At 40.2% G+C, this 17,624-nt stretch overlaps 1 protein-coding gene across 1 annotated transcript in view; it reads left to right on the top strand.

Annotated features, from left to right (window-relative positions):
- Positions 1-17,624, top strand: part of CDH23 (cadherin related 23) — a 375,051-nt gene that overhangs the window by 141,525 nt on the left and 215,902 nt on the right. Inside the window, exons 7-10 of the mRNA XM_083364767.1 lie at positions 9,313-9,377; positions 12,930-13,167; positions 14,593-14,698; positions 14,782-14,909. Of these exons, the coding sequence (XP_083220893.1) occupies positions 9,313-9,377; positions 12,930-13,167; positions 14,593-14,698; positions 14,782-14,909 (537 nt within the window). The remainder of the gene's footprint in view (positions 1-9,312; positions 9,378-12,929; positions 13,168-14,592; positions 14,699-14,781; positions 14,910-17,624) is intronic.

Here is a 17,624-nt window from a genome sequence, read left to right as displayed (position 1 = left end):
GGCAAGAGGCTGGAATGACGTCTGCCAAATTTATTACTACAAAAAACAAACAAGACACGTACCAAGATACAGGAGCTTTGAAACACTATCTGAGCGGTTGCTTTCAGCAAACCAGCCCTCCCCAAACATTCCCTTTATAAAGAGTTCAGGGTGTGGCCTCTCTCTGCCTCCTTCCGAGAAGCCCCACAGCCTTCCTCTGTTTGCTCCTACTTGACTGCCTCCTGCGTCGGGCGTCCTTGAACAGGGCCAGCTGTGGGTCATCTTCATCCACACTGTCAGGCTCACACAGCTGGGTCTCCATGGTGACCAAGTGGGAGGGGCCTGCCTGAGGGCTATCATCAGCAAGATCTTCAACCCCCTCAGCAAGGTCTTCAACACCCCCCTCCTCCTCTGATTCGTCCGACCCAACTGCCGAACCCACAGGCTGACCCTGAATCACAACAACTTGATCAAATCTTGGACCCTTGGCAACTGGCGTGTATTTATGATGGTTGCAGCATCCCAGGGACACGTGTTCAGCTTTTGGGACCTTCTGACAAGCAAAGTCAATGGGGAAGCCAGATTCACCTTAACACTTGTGTTGCTGGCTTAACAAGTGGTGATGCGCTTAGCAGCTGTGGCAAGAAAGTCTGTAAGATGGGGCAAAACCTACTTGACAACTCTCTTGCTCAACAATGCAAAGGTTGAGCTCAGTTGTGGTTGTAGGTCAAGGATTGCCTTATAGTAGAGAATCCCACAGTTGAAATGGCTGTCTAAGCCCAGCTTCAAGCAGCAGCGGACAAAGTTCAGTCGGGTCCCCTAAAGCAGCTTTTTAAACCCCGCACTACATAATCTTCTTCTTATCTTCTTCATCTTCTACTTCTATCCCCCTCCCTCTGCCCTGCACATAAGAGCAGAGGAAAATTATCTTTCCCCCAGCAACGGCCATCCCTAAAATAACTGTAATTAAAATAGCTGGTAATGACCTATAAAGCCCTAAATGGCTTGGGTCCGGGATATCTGAGGGAACACCTGCTGCCAGCATCAAGTTCCCTTCGTCCAGTGCGCTCCCACAGGGAGGGTCTTCTCAGGGTGTGCCGGTAAGAGATTGCTGGCGGGTAACACCCAGGGGGAGGGCCTTCTCTGTGGGTGCACCTGCCCTCTGGAACCAGCTGCCCATGGAGTTGAGGACTGCCCCCGACCTCCGTTCATTCCGCCGGGACCTGAAGACCTGGCTCTTCAAGCTCTCTGGCCCAGGCTGAGAATTTTAATTCTAATTTTAATTGGGGTTTTTTACTTTTTCAGGGACTGTTATAATCTTCTTAATTGTTGTTAATTTTTGTATTTCTTGTTTTAATTACCCTGTTAACCGCCCTGAGTCCTTCGGGAAAGGGCAGTATACAAATCCAATTAAATAAAATAAATAAATAAATAAAGGCCCAAATGGAAGGATTATTTTTTCAGGTCATGGAGGCATTCAGCAAGCTTGATGTTAAATGGGAGGTCTATGCGTTGATAATCACAGAGCTTCATGTTGCTGTTTTGTTTCATGTTTCTCACAGAATGGGGATGGAATGTGTTGGCTTGATAATGCCACAAGGAAAAATTAAAGTAATGTACATAAAATATCTCCCGATATTTCTTTTTAACAGAGTGAACTTTTGGCTTGATGGTTTGCTAGTTGTTAAAAGTACTTATTTTGGTGGCACATTATACTTTTTATATACATTACTGCTTTGTAATCAGCTTGTAAAATTGGTGCATATACTGTGAGTGTGTACATATGTATGTGTGAGTGTGTACGTATGATTGTATGTAGGTATGTGTGTGTATTAGGATAAGATAGATAGATAGATAGATAGATAGATAGATAGATAGATAGATAGATAGATAGATAGATAGATAGATAGATAGATAGATGATAGATAGATAAATAGATAAACAGACAGACAGACAGACAGACAGATAGATACATTACTGCTTTGTAGTCAGCTTGTAAAATTGGTGCATATACTGTGAGTGTGTACATATGTATGTGTGAGTGTGTACGTATGATTGTATGTAGGTATGTGTGTGTATTAGGATAAGATAGATAGATAGATAGATAGATAGATAGATAGATAGATAGATAGAGATGATAGACAGACAGGATAGATAGATAGACAGACAGACAGACAGACAGATAGATATAAAGACAGTGAGATGATAGATATGTATGTGTGAGTGTGTATGTATGATAATGTGTGTGTGTAGGTATGTGTGTGTATTAGGATAAGATGATAGACAGACAAACAGGCTTCTGTTGTAAAGTAGAAGCTGGTATTGCAACAAATAATATTTAGACTACACAATTAGAACACTCAAAAACATAAAGACAATTTTGAGTTTTGAGAGATGATCAGTATGTTTAAGGCTTGTGCAAATCCAGATTTAACTATTTATGAACATTGCTTATCCAGGTGGTTCATTAACATCCAAAACAATGGTAAATGGACTTGGCACTAGGCAGGATGTTGGACTATATGATTCCTAAGGTCACTCCCAATTCTTTCAACTGGCTTTTGTGATTCTAAATACTAGTTGTGCTTCCAATATACTTCAATAGTTGAGGCTGAAGGTTTGTTCTTCACCCTCATCCTAGACCCGAGCTACAGATATTCGTCACTATTGCAAATTTTAATAGTTTTTTGAGCCCTTAAAGTAGTTGCAGGTATCTCATGGTTTTCAATAAAATCCGAATACAGTAGCTCTATTAAAGCAACTTTTGATTTGCAGACTAATCTACAGATTGGGATAGAGTTATTCAGTGGAGTTTGTACACCCACAGGTTTTGACATCTGGTTCTCCACTCTAGGCAAGTGTATTAAAACATCTCCTTTAGATAAAATAATTATGGAAATGTGAGTCCTGTGTAGAATCTATTTCAATAGGCCTTTGTGTGTGACTTTAAAAAGGAGGGACAGAGTACGTGAAGGTGAAACTGACAAGAATTTGAAATAGATTCATCTATTCTTCCTTCTCGTGGAGGTGCTTCTGAGGCAATTGATCAAAGGAAATCCCTTAACTTGGAATTACAAATATAAAAGAAGTGGAAATATTATTGGTAGATCTGTTCCCTAAAGTGAGTGGGAGGGCATAAAATTACAAGTCACAAAATTTGCATTGCATTAGCTGAGTTATGTGTTTTTTTCAGCCATTCATTCTTCCTGAAGAACATAATCTATGCATTACCTATCTCTAAGATTATCTGGGTGACAGGCTGAAGAATCTCCTCTGTAAAGTAGAAAGGTTGATATCTTTGATTCCCAAAATAGGTAATTGAAACTGGAGAGGGCTTCTGTGCACTTAAACCTGAGAACCTTCACATTTTCTAAAGTCAACAGATGTTAAAACTGTGGTATGGACTTCCCCAAGCAATACTGAATATTAGTGAGAGAATTTTTAAATATCTGTGGGGTATGCAAATATTGCTCAAGATCAAGAAAGTCACCCTTATTGCCCTCCAATACAAAATAATATCTTTTTTTAAACAATATCAGAACTGTCCATAACATTTCCCTTTCTTCCAGATACCTTTGTACAAAGTATTACATTTCAAATTACAATTTATAGCCCAACTCACCAACAGTAATGTTCAGATGCCAGCCAGGAAAGTATAAGTTACAGTAAGTGTGTCTTCTTTGGAAGGAGGACTATAATTTCCATTCCATCACTGAATAAGACCTTTTCCCAGTAATAGCTGTGCTTCCATTACTGATAGCACTCAAAGCAGTAACATCTGGGGAGAAGACTTTCCCCAAGGAAGAAGTAGGCAAAGTGGTTACACTGTATTGTATCTTGATCTACAACACACACACTCCAACCAATCTGGGAGGTACAAGAATGGACAGGTTTGATGTTTCTCTTGGGCGCATCTCAAATATGGTCATTCAAAACATAGAACTGTGATCCAGAATATTCAAACCCTAAGGCAGCTTCTCAAAGGGGAACACAACATATCTGTGCTTGTATTTTCCCATAGTCTGATTGTTGATACTGGCCACTATTAACATAATTTCAGCTTGACAGAGAAAAATATTTTTATCTGTCTCTTTTTACACATCTTGCTGCTACTCTCCATCTTCCAAGTTCCCAAAGAAAATGATCAATTGTGAAAGAAATTCAGAAGAATTTAGTAAATATGATTCCTTGTACTGCAATTGCTTAGAGTGTGTAAATAAAACTACATGAAACCGAAGAGAACTTAATAAGTTGAAGTGCCTATATTGACAGTGTATCCGCATTTCTCTTGATTATTTTTGTAGTACTTTGAATATTTTGGTTCAGCAATTATATTAATAGGATTTTTAAAACTACGGTATACAACTCAGGAAATTATATCCTAGGTACACTAAAACTGTTGCTTGGGGCTGTAGTTTTACAACACAAGGATCGCTTTCTCTTCTTTTGACACTGCAGCTGGCAGACGTATTCAATGATGAATATACCTGGAATAACAAAAACAAAAGAAAATTGAAACGAGCGGTAATGCCTGAATAATTTAGTCCTTTAAAAATAATCATCCTAATGAACTTTTTAAGCTTTTTCTCTAATGGCTGGGCTATATTTAGAAACTGTTTTTAATGGGAAATTAAAATGATGCATAGAATTTGAGTTGAAACTCAAATACTTTGGCCACCTAATGAGAAGGAAGGACTCACTGGAGAAGAGCCTAATGCTGGGCAAGGTTGAGGGCAAGAGAAGAAGGGGATGACAGAGAATGAGGTGGCTGGATGGAGTCACTGAAGCAGTAAGCGTGAGCTCAAATGGACTCCAGAAGATGGTAGAGGACAGGAAGGCCTGGAGGAACATTGTCCATGGGGTCGCGATGGGTCGGACACGAATTTGCAACTAACAACAACATAGAATGGTATCTATAAATCTGGCTGGCAAGCCATCTAGATACCCATAGTCCATTGAAATAACCACATTCGCATGTGGCAGCTAGAGAGAGCTATCTGCAAAAGGAAGACTTGGATGGAACACGAGGAAACAGCTACTGTATCTTGCATGGCCATCTCATTAGCTTTCTCCCTAGTGAGGTGGGATGCATTTTGTCCAGGATCTCAAGGCCCCTTTCTCAGAGTTATGCTCTGAGTCAGTTTGTGAGGTTATATTGTAAGAATAGTCCCTCCCAGGGACTCTTGAGGGCCCTTAGCTGGACAAGCAGGGTAAATTCCAGGAAAAGGGTTCAGAGTTGCAGCCATGTATTGTATTGCATTGCATCTTAGTGAGCGACTGAGGTCAGAACCAAGCAACGATGGTTAAATCAAGGGTTGAGGAAAATGAGAAAGGAAAAATAGGATTGCTTGATAAGGCAAAATCAGGAGGAAATAGAAGGGAGGCTTCTTCTGATCGTCTTCCAACAAAGTTCATATCTTATAAGCTGATGGTACAAAATGCTTAAATGTCAGTAAGGTCACTTGATTCTTAAAGCCTTATCAGTGGTATTAGCCTTTCAGAGTTGGACTATTAAAGTTTACTTCAAGGACACTTATTGGATCAAGTCATATGAGAATGCTTTAGAATGCTGACTTTCTATGAACATGTAAGTGACTTACTGCACAAAGCTCGCTTCCCAGCTAGTAAAGTGACTAAATAAAGTAGGAAATACTCTGTGATTTGTTGAGTACCAGGATGGCTAATTTGAGCCTTTGTACAGAGCTAAATCTCTTTCTTGTAACTCTCACAGGGTTTAACTTTACAGTAATTGCCTGCCTGCATAACCACCTGCCTACCTACCTACCTACCTATGTATCTATCTAATGCAGGAAAGAAACAGAAAATCCACCTGGTATCGTTGCCCATTGTGGTCCTTCCCTACCCAAAAAAATGTTGAACATGGTATATGGTCATCAAAAGATTGGCTGTCCTTAATCTTAGATGCAAAATGGTCTCCCTAGCATCTTTCTCATGTCCAAGCTAAGAATAAAAAAAGAAGAACAATTTCTGGCTTATGTTAGAAAAAGAATAAGGTATACAGCTCTATTTGGAACCATGGTGGCACAGTCGTTAGAATACAGTATTGCAGGCTAATTGTGCCAACTGCCAGGAGTTCAATCTTGACCTGCTCAAGGTTGACTCAGCCTTCTATCCTTCTCAAGTGGGTAAAATGAGGACCCAGATTGGTGGAGGCAAAATGCTGACATTTGTAAAGCATGTTGTAAAGCACTGTGGAGTGATGTATAAGTCTAAGTGCTATTGCTATTGCTATTTGCATATATAAAGAGGCTAAGAAACTACATACAAGGTTTTCCAATTTATTTACTCCCTCCCACAAGCAAAAAAAAATGATGGATCAATGTATAAATGACATGATCAATTAGACTTCTAAAAATAAGAATTGATGATTTTAAATGGAACCAGATCATTCTAAAGTTTTGTAATTTCTTCTAACATAGTAAAGTCTTATTTGAGCCCCATATAGATATTCATATTTTCCACTTACTGAAATATGCCTCTTTCAGCAAAAGAAGGTTTTTGCCATTTTTGTTTAAATATTCATGTTTTTATTTTCTTGCCCAAATCTGAATACATTTGTTAATCCTTTTTTTTGCTTGAAATACTTGTAGAATATAATCAAATTCTATTAGCAAAAGTGACTAGAGAAAATGCCTTTTGGGTTTGTGCCTCTGTGTGCGTGCAAAATGATCTTGGGTATAGATGAAGGAAGTTGATAAAACCTCATGACCAATTGTTTCAATTAAGATTTACTTTTTCAATGGAGTAGTGAAAAATTGCAAAGAAGATACAATTAAATCGAACTGAATGCTTCCCAGAACTAGTGCTACTGAATCAGAAGTGATACAGAGAGAATCTTGACTTTTGCTGGAAAAAAAAGGGTTTTCAGAGAGTTGCAAATTCTTCTCAACATGCCTCAGTGTTGGCTACCTGACATGACCTTTATTGTCCCTCTCCTGTCTCCGTGGCCTCCGTGGCTGTCAGTTGCTGGCAGCCTCTGAGGTCATTGATGATGAAGGTGGGAAAGTTTTATGCACCTGGAAGCTCTCCCTGGATAGCATCAGAATAAGGGGAGAAAGACTATTTTTACACCCATACAACTAAAGACTATCTAAGCCGATCTCATTCATAAACAGGATAATTTGACAGTAGTGTTATGGGGGGTCCATCAGGGAATTTTTTTGCTATCGGGGCAAGTCTGCTGGGAATGGATCCGAGTCACCCCTAACTCATTCTGCTTTTTTTCCTCATTCAGGCCTCATTATTAATCCTGTAAGAATTCAAATTTTAATGGTCTTTCCAAAAACTATCAGCCATAGATAAATCAAAGAAGTCATGGAGTTGGAATTTATTCTGGGCCATTCATAAAACCTTTCTGAATTTTAGCAAGAAATGTGTTCTGCTTTTGTTCACATGTGTCAGACTTCAAGATACTCTGGCAGAAATCAATTTGGAAAATAAAAAGATAGATTTAGAAAGCAAAGCAGCTTCTTTTTTCAAAATACAATTTTGCCCCCTTTGTCCTGGCTGCTAGTCATGCATATTTTATATAGCTATTAGAGCCACACTGTAGAGTCAGTCAGAGCTTCACAAGGTTTGTAAGGATTTCACAATGGTGAACGAGGTCCCATGATCAGAGATCTCTCCTTGTTAGCTTCTTGTGACATAGACATTGCCCTGCCTAGGAGCTAGGATATTGCTGATCAAATTAGTGTAACAAATTTTAATTAAAAATGAATTAATAATTAATTAATAAAATCTTCCTCGTACACCTGGAAAGGTAAAATCAGCAGTAACAATACTGTTTAATATTCCTTCACAAGGATAGAAAATGATAGCACATGTTCAGAATGAATATTTTATTTTATTATTACATGGGTAATATGGGTAATATGGGTAAGATCAGTTATGCTGTCATTTGAGATTCAATTTAGCCCAAATATGAAAGCTTGGGATGCAAACATGTCTGTCTGTCTGTCTGTCTGTCTGTCTGTCTGTCTGTCTGTCTGTCTGTCTATCTATCTATCTATCTATCTATCTATCTATCTATCTATCTATCTATCTATCTATCTAATATAGCCACCCACCCCAACCAGGATCACTCTTGGTGGCATACAATTGATGTCCTAGGGTGAATAAAATTACAAAAGAAAGGAAAGAAGATGCATCTCAAAAGTTTACAATTGTTTTTATTATTATTTCTAAAAATACTGTAAATATGCCTATTACAATTCAAGTGTGATAGTTCTTCTTCCAAGTCATTTGACACTAATGTTTTTCCAAAAAGTCAAGGTACTTCTGTTCAGTTGATATGATACGAGTATTTCTAAAGCATTTGATTTATCAAGCAAATAACTGAAGGGTTTTCTTGATGTAAAAACAATTTATCATAAAGACATATTCATGTTCATCAAACTTCTTTGGTTTGGTAATCTAAAGCAATCTTTCCTGACCTCCAAGCACACTGAGCTACAATAATTGAAAACTGCTCCTTTTAACAGGGAAAAATAATAGATATAACAGGAAATACAATCTGATTATTAATCCTTTTATAACAATATTTTTTTACCTTGGCAACTTTAAAATATGTGGGCTTCCATTCCCAGAATTCCCCAGTGAGCATGATGACTGAGGAATTCTGGGAGTTGAAGTCCACATATTTTAAAGTTGCCAAGATTAAAAAAAACTTTATAACATCTGGCTTTATTCAATTGTGAGGGAAACTGAAGTCCAATACACAAAAAAATGGCCTTGGAATTCAAACCCCGGCATTTTAAACAGGCCGCAGCACCTCACACAAGGCCAGACAGAAAGGTCTCAAGAAGCAATGGACAGTGGCAACCAAAGTTGGTGAATATTGTTGAGGATGCAGTTGTGGAAATCACACTAAGACAGGCTATCAGCTCTGAAAATAGGGGGGAAAAAGGTAGAATAGCAAAATTCAGGGGGGGAAATCAAAATAAATCTTGGAATTTTTACAGACATACAACTCAATTTGGATTCAGAATCAAAAGAATTAGAAATTGAATATTCAACCAATATCCTCTGATGGCACCTAATCAATCAATTTTAGACATGGAATTCCTTATTTTCTAGTTTTAAGCTGGGATGCCTGTTTCCATCATTAACTGGGGCTGGGGCTAAGAAAATAAAAGCAACTATATCACTAGTAGAATTCGGGATTCTGCCCAATGTCACTCAATTTTGAATCAACAGCCTTGCATATGTTCCAGGAACACTTTTAATATGCAACAAAAATTGGGGTTTATTTTTTGAGATCTGAATTATAAATATCTACATTGCTTTCTTTGTTCATGTTTATTATATTTTTAGGCCACAGACAATGATGTGGGCTCTTATGGAAAAGTGAGTTATTACTTCAGTGATGATCCAGACAGGTAGGTATTTTGTTACAGGTATTCTTTGATTTGTCTGCTGTAGCCTTAATATAATGCTTTATTTATATCAGTTAAATCAAAATAAAATCCTGGTCACTGTTTTATTGAGTCAGGTATGTGTCTTGGAAATCATGTTAGTAAATGAGGTGCTAATTAGAATTGATAATGAAGATAGTAAAGTGGTGGAAAACCTATGCCTTTCATGATCAACCATCTCAGAGTCCTAGTAGACAATCACTTCAATATGAGCCAGCAGTGTGCTGCAGCTGCCAAAAAAGCCAACACAGTGCTAGGCTGCATTAACAGAGGGATAGAATCAAGATCAAGTGAAGTACTAATACCACTTTACAATGCTTTGGTAAGGCCACACCTGGAATACTGAAGCCAGTTTTGCTCACCACGATGTAAAAAAGATATCGAGACTCTAGAAAGGGTACAGAGAAGAGCAACAAAGATGATTGGGGGACTGGAGGGTAAAACATATAGGGAACGGTTGCTGGAATTGGGTATGTGTGTTATATATTATTATTACTGTTATAACGTTATAGTTAAGCATTCTGAACCCGTGAGGTAAATCTGCCAAGGATCAGGCGCCGCGACAGCCGCTTGACAGCTGACAGCTGTCAAAAGGGCTGCCGCAAGCCAATCGCACATGTGCGGTGGCCAGCTGACAGCTGTCAAAAGCCGCCAGCAGCCAAATGCGCATGCGTGACAGCCAGCTGACAGTGACAGCTGTCAAAACCACCGGCCGAGTCGCGCAAGTGCAGTAACGCGAGAGCTGTCAAAATCTGCCGGAAGTCGATTGGCCACCCCAACCGCGGCGGGAGAACGCGCCATTTGGATTGGGCAGAAGTTTGACAGCTCCTGTATAAAAGGAGGATTCCTCCCCGCTGTCAGCCGTCCGGTGTTCTCCCTGAATAAACTTTCAAGAACTGAGCCTGCTGTCTCTCGTGATCCTTTCGCCACCGGACTATTCAATGTGTAGTTTAACGAAGAGAAGGGTGAGGGATGACATGATAGCAGTGTTCCAATATCTCAGGGGCTGCCACAAAGAAGAGGGAGTCAAGCTATTCTCCAAAGCGCCTGAAGGCAGGACAAGAAGCAACGGATGGAAACAAGTCAAGGAGAGAAGCAACCTAGAACTAAGGAGAAACTTCCTGACAGTTAGAACAATTAACCAGTGGAACGACCTGCCTCCAGAAGTGGTGAATGCTCCAACACTGGAAGTTTTTAAGAAGAGACTGGACAGCTATTTGCCTGAAATGGTATAGGGTTTCCTGCCTGAGCAGGGGGTTGGACTAGATGACATGCAAGGTCCCTTCCAACTTCTTCTTCTTCTTCTTCTTCTTCTTCTTCTTCTTCTTATTATTATTATTATTATTATTATTATTATTATTATTATTATTATTATTATTTAAACAGTAAAGGAACAAACAGCCACAAAATATGCCACAGACTAGCACTAGGTAGAGCACTCATGGAAGTGAAAGTTGGAGTTTAAAGAAGTAGGCTAGGAAGAATATTGATGCCTTTGAACCTTGGTCTTGAAGAAGACTCCTGAGAATACCATGGACAACCAAGAAAAGTGTGGATCATCAAACACATCAATCCAGGGTTCTCATTCAGGGCATAAATTACCAAATTGTCATACTTCAGACACATTATGCAAAGACCCAGGTCTCTGGAAAAGGCCTTATTGCTGGGAAATGTGGAAGGAAAAAGAAGAGGATGACCATTAGCAATGTGGATAGACTCAGTTATGGTAGCTTACTGGTGCACCCTTGGGAGACTTGAAAGAACAAGTTAGGGAACATATCAATGAATCAATTTTAGATTGATGGAATTCCTTGTTTTCTGTTTTCCTATCAAGGAAGATAAAGATTAATAATATAGAATTGAATTCCAGACCCTAACAATAAATTAGCATGCAGCAAAGCAAAAAGGTTAAGTGCTTAAAGGGTAGATAAGGAAAAACAATCTAGGGAATAGGAGTAGTTAGTATTGTGGAACACTAACTTTATCTTTGATGGAGATTTCAGTATGAAATCCAGAACTTCTTCAACTTTTTGAAATCTGGAGAGACTTCATAAGGTTTTAAGGTGTCAAATGCAGAAATGTTAGCATGTACCCATTGTGAGGAATACATCTGTGTCATGCTGCTCCCACATGCTCCAAGTTATCTCTGGCTGACCTGCTAGCTTGAACTGCCAACATTATTGATCACACTTGATCAAAGGGAGTGTTTGGTGGCAAATTAAACAGGTCCATCTTGCATCCTAACTGGCCATGGATCAAAATATATATGACAGAGGCGGCTGATCTTTAGTACAGCAATCCAGCAAAAAGGAAAGCGTCGCTAGTTGCTAAGTAGAGCCTTGAATTCCTAAAATTGAAACAGAAAGTCCTGTCATCCGAGATCCTTTAAAATAAACTAGCAGATTAATACCTCTACCTATGTATCAAAATAATTTGGATATACTTGAGATGAGAAGGTAATAATTTGCTGAGAGTTCATTCTTCAGAGAGTTCAGTTTGAAATGAAATGTACTAGAACTGTTCATTATATCTAGCTGCACAAATATCTCTGCTAACTTCCTCTGCTTCCTCATGAAAGCAAGATGAGGATTGATTTTCTCATCTGCTAAAGAGCAAACTATGTATTACATTCAAGCATGTGTAATGAATTCCCAATATATTGTGTATATATATTTTCTATTGGAAATAGCCTAGGGAGGCATCCATTGTAAATGGAGGAGATAGAAATGTACATATCTGTGGGAGTGCAGCATTTAACCCTCTCTTTACTGGATTTCTTTTTCAGCTCAAAATTCATTTCTCCCACCCAGATGTTAAGACCCTAGAAAGAGTACAGAGAAGAGCAACAAAGAGGATTAGGGGGCTGAAAGCTAAAATATATGAAGGACCTTTACAGGAATTGGGTATGCTAGTTTAATGGGGGGGGAACAACTAGGGGTGACATGATAGCAATGTTCCAATATCTCAGGGGCTGCCACAAAGAAGAGGAGGTCAACCTATTCTCCAAAGCAGCTGAAGGCAGAACAAGAAACAATGGATGGAAACTAATCAAGGAGAGAAGCTACCTAGAATTAAGGAGTAATTTCCTGACAGTTAGAACAATTAACCAGTGGAACAACTTGCTTCGAGAAGTTGTGGGTGCTACATCACTGGAAGTTTTTAAGAAGAGATTCAACTGTGATTTGTTCGGAGTGATATAGGATCTTCTGCCATGAGCAGGGGATGGACTAGAAGATCTCCAAGGTCCCTTCCAACCATATTATTCTATGTTCTATAATGAATGCTCCAATATGCTGACTGGAGAAGTCTAGGAGTTGAAGTCTACACATCATAAAGTTGCTGAAGTTGACAAACACTGACATAAGGCAATTTGTATGAAATGTATAGGGTCTACTGCTTGAGCAGCGGGTTGGATTTGAAGACCTCCAAGTTCCCTTCCAACTGTTATTCTGTTACATTAATTATTAGTTATTAAGTCTATTTCTTCAACATGTGGCTTACTGTTTTGCGCTCCAGGTTCTCCTTAGACAAGGATTCTGGCATCATCACACTGGTTGCCCGCCTGGACTTTGAGACAACCCAGCGTTATACACTCACTGTCATCGCCAGAGATGGAGGTGGAGAAGAAACAACCGGGAGGGTCCGGATTAATGTCCTGGATGTCAATGACAACATGCCCACCTTCCAGAAAGATTCCTATTTAGGAGCTCTGAGGGAAAATGAGCCGTCAGTCACTCAAGTGGTCCGAGTGAGGGTGAGAAACTCCAGATACATGTTTTTCTCATGCTGAGGTGATAAAGAAGAAATGAGTATCAGTGTAACTTAACAGCCACTTGTGACATAAAGAACTGCACTGGGAAAAGTGCATAATGTGTAGAAATCACTGTTTAAAAAAATCAGAATGCATTCCACTTGAACTGACATTTCTAGTGTGACGTCTGCCCCCCTGTATGTGCTTGTGGAAGCATCCCTGGTGCCCACAAAATTCATTCTCCAGCAGAATTTTCCATTTTAAAGAAAAAAATATTTGTAAAAGAGTATTAAATGAGGTGTTCGCATGGCATAACATTATTTTTTTAAAACAAGTATCTTTCCCCCCCCCTCTTAAAACAGAAAACTGAGAATGGTACGGGATTAGGCATGTTGTTGTTGTTACAACTATTTACTAAAGGCAAAGCAGCCTGACTTCAGAATGACTGGGAAGCTTATATTAAATAAATAAAAATCCATAATACACAAAGAGACTATGCATGTCTGGACACAAATTCCAAGCACAATACAGGAACTTGCTCTATTCTTGAACCTGGGGAAAAAGCCAGGTTTTCAAGCGTGTTTTATGATTCCTGATTCTTGATATATGCAAGACTCTTTTCACTTCTTTACGTGCTTTAGGCAACAGATCTAAAAAGAAGAAGAAAAAAAGACTGGGGCTTTGATGGTTGCATTTGATGAATTCATGGTTACCGTCTTATACTTTATATACACACTCAAACACACGCACACACACATCATGGGGCATGATTTAGGAATGTATGTCTTAGGGTGTTTTTTTTTTGAGCTACAGTAACTTTTGCAGATGTGTTTTTATATTGTAGGAAAAGGAAATAGCACATCAGCCTGCTCTTTAGAGGCGTGTTAGAGGCGTGCATTGCTTTGGAAACCACCACCCTCGCGTGCCCCCCCTCCAAGGTGTTTTAAAAGATACAATCCCAAGAAAGCAAGTGACTGCATTAAAGTTTTGCAGCAGGCACTAGTTTTATGTCTCCAGGTGCCCCGAAACACTTTGGAGCTCATCAAATTTTCCTACTTATTATGTCTCATTTGAACTCTTCCTGGTTTTTTTTAAAAGCTTTATTTAATTTCTATGCTGCTTTTTAATCTGTGGTCAATTCTAGGTGGCATGGACATCTAATGCTCCTAATTTTTCCCATGGTAGTTGCTGAGACAGAGCAATTGACCCAAAGTCTCCCAAATGGCTTTCATTGTGTAGAACAGGGGCTCCTCAAACTTGGCCACTTTAAGACTTGTGGACTTCAACTCCCAGAATTCCCCAGCCAGCATGGCTGGCTGGGGAATTCTGGGAGTTGAAGTCCACAAGTCTTAAAGTGGCCAGGTTTGAGGAGCCCCTGGGGTTGTAGAAAAATGTTTCAATGTAAGTATTTCTTCTGATTTAATCTAGGCTTCAGATGAAGATTCCTCTCCCAACAACCAAATTGCTTACAGCATTGTGTATGCTTCTGCGTTCAAAAGTTACTTTGACATTACCTTGTCTGAAGGTTATGGAGGTGAGTGCAGCATTGTGTTCAGATTCCTTCCTCATCTCATGCCTAGTGTCACAATTGCCAACGCTGCCTTCTTGCTTTTCCAGTGATAAGTGTCATCCACCCTCTGGATTATGAGCAAGTTGCCAATGGTGTCATTTACTTGATTGTAATGGCTAAGGATGCAGGCATCCCGGCACTCAACAGCACCGTCCCCATCACCATTGAAGTGTTTGTAAGTACCACGACTGCCTTCCATTCTACCTGCTCAGAAGATAAAATTGAACAGAACAAATGAGTCCCTGGTCTTTCTTTTCTTACTCTGTTCCCTTAGAACAATGTGCCTATTTTATTCTAGCGAGAACAGTTCATTAAGAAGGATGGATGGATGGATTGATTGAATGATAAATTGATTTAAAAAGAACTCTATGTGAACTATGTCAGGGATGAACTAATTTCATAATAGCCTCATATGCTGGATTTTCTGCTTCTGTTTTTGTTCTCTTTCTTAATCAGGATGTGTCAACGTGTGCACATGCCAAATCTATTGAAGGCTTAGAATGTCTAGTCTTTCGTTTTCTGACAAAAAAAAGTGATCTTTTGGCAGCATAGTTTTATGAATTGCTTGAGAGGTGAAAGAAAAAAGGATGGGGGAACCACATATCGTTTGTTTTGATTCAACTGACATGTACTGTTGACGTGAGATAATGATCCTTTCTTTGTTCAGAACTAAACAACACTGTGTCTTGGCTTTAAGTTTATTTTTTCACCAGAATCAGTCATAATAGACGGCTTATCTGCAAGTGTGTTCTCACTGATCTTCTGTGCATTCTGCACATAAGGTGGTATCCCTGCCCACAGCCCATGATGGAGTGTTTCCCAGCTACAGAGGACTTAAGGGAAGGGGATGTACCACAGTCACATGTGCTACTAGGTGAGGGTCCTCTCTCTCCACTCAGGAAGCAACAGCTACCTGTAATTTCTCCCATGCCTTCTACCAGTTTTATTCACCCTCAACATTAGGAATGCCTATTACTTGATTTAGATCAAGGGTAGGCGACCTTGGCTCTTTTATGACTCGTGGACTTCAACTCCCAGAATTCCTGAGCCAGCCATGCTGGCTCAGGAATTCTGGGAGTTGAAGTCCACGAGTCATAAAAGAGCCAAGGATGCCTACCCCTGATTTAGGTTATAGAAGATCAATGACAAGTTTGATTGGAATAATGAGTCTGACAGAAAAAGAACATATATATTCATGCTTATGAACCATATAGGTGATACAGCCTCTGAGGTCAGGATCTCAGTCTCCTTGTCTACATGCAGGGGGAAATGACCGCTTATCAACAAGAGGCATTGAGGGACTGAGAAGCCCCACTGATTCTCAGGGTCCATAAACATCCTACAAGCTTGGTTAGTGTAAGTTCTCTACCCTATATTCCTTTCTATCACCCCCTTAGGACCACTTATCATAAATTTTGCCAAATATTCCTGCAAAGTAATATCAGATTTGTTTGGTAGCATATTTTTTTCCCTAGGAAACAGCAAATTATTTTCTTCTCCATGTTCCTCAAGGTAACACAGAAATTCCAGCTATATTCCTATGTGAAACTTATGCTTTTTCAAGTAGCATCTGATAAAGCATTAATGAAATGTATTCTCAGCTACAGTGACAATGAATGGTGCACTGTTAGAAAACCTGAAGACCCAGAACATCCTAGTGAAGGTCTATCTGTATCCTAAAAGAGGCCAAGAATCAAGACTGCCTTGATGGCACATAATCAATTAGTCTGTGCTTTATGGCAAGACCCGTTGCACGCTTGGTTCTGATCTCCAGGTAATTGCAAGAGGTCTGAGGGCATATAGAGCAGGGGTCCCCAACCTATGGGCCACGGCTGGGTAGTGGGCTGCTGGCCACTGGGCCATGGGACAGGCTGGCCAGTGCGCGCAGGTGTGCACGCACACCCCACACTTGCAGTAGTGCCGTGGCCATGGGGTGCAAAAACAGGATGCCATGCTGCACACTGCAAAAACGGGCTGCTGCCATGCCTTGGGGAGTGAAAGTGGGATGCTGCCATGCCTTTTTGTGCAAAAATGGGCTGACATTGCACCTCAGGATGCAAAAATGGGACGATGTCATTCCACAGGATGCAAAAACAGGATGCTGCCATGTCATGGGGTGCAAAAATGGGATGCTGCTGTGCCATGGGACACAAAAACAGGACACCACCATGCCACAGGGTGCAAAAACTGGATGCCGCCATACCACAGGGCACAAAAATGGAACAGCACACCATTGTGCTGCACAAAAACAGGCCAACATCATGCCTCAGGGCGTGAAATGGGCTGACGCCACACCTCGGGGCACAGGAATAGGGCGTTGTGTACAAGAATGGGGCAGGGCTAGCAAGTATCACACAAGCACTAGCCCCACCCCATTTGCATCACGCGCATGCTCATGGCTCTGTGTGCGTGCGTGTAAAATGCTTCCCCCTCCCTTTCCCTCCGGTCCGCCAACCAAGAAAGGTTGGTGACCTCTGATATAGAGAATTAGCTTTGAAACAGTTTTAACGCTCATAGATGATAAGGCAAAAGAGCAACATTACCATGCAATACATGGGCTTATTACCTTTTCCTCATACTATGCAAATGTTCCTAATCATACTAATTTGAAAGCAGTACCTGTGATTGTTCTTCATCCCTTCAGTTACCTTGTGTCTTGAAGCTCAGTTGTCCTGGTGGCACTACAATGCATGGTAGAACATGGAGCTGCAAGTCAATAAAGATGCCATTTTTGAGAGCTATTCCTCAAGCCATTGACCCAAGGGTCCATCCTGCAGTTTGGGAGAAAGAATCTCAGATTCCTGGGTTCTTCTTCACCTCTGATATGTCAATGAATCCCAGGCATTTTAGCTCCACTGGGATTCCACCATCATTGCCCTTCTTTGCCAGT

This window comes from Vipera ursinii (assembly GCF_947247035.1).
Source record: "Vipera ursinii genome assembly, chromosome: 5".
Classification (NCBI taxonomy): domain Eukaryota; kingdom Metazoa; phylum Chordata; class Lepidosauria; order Squamata; family Viperidae; genus Vipera; species Vipera ursinii.
This window is presented reverse-complemented; position numbering and strand designations above follow the sequence as displayed.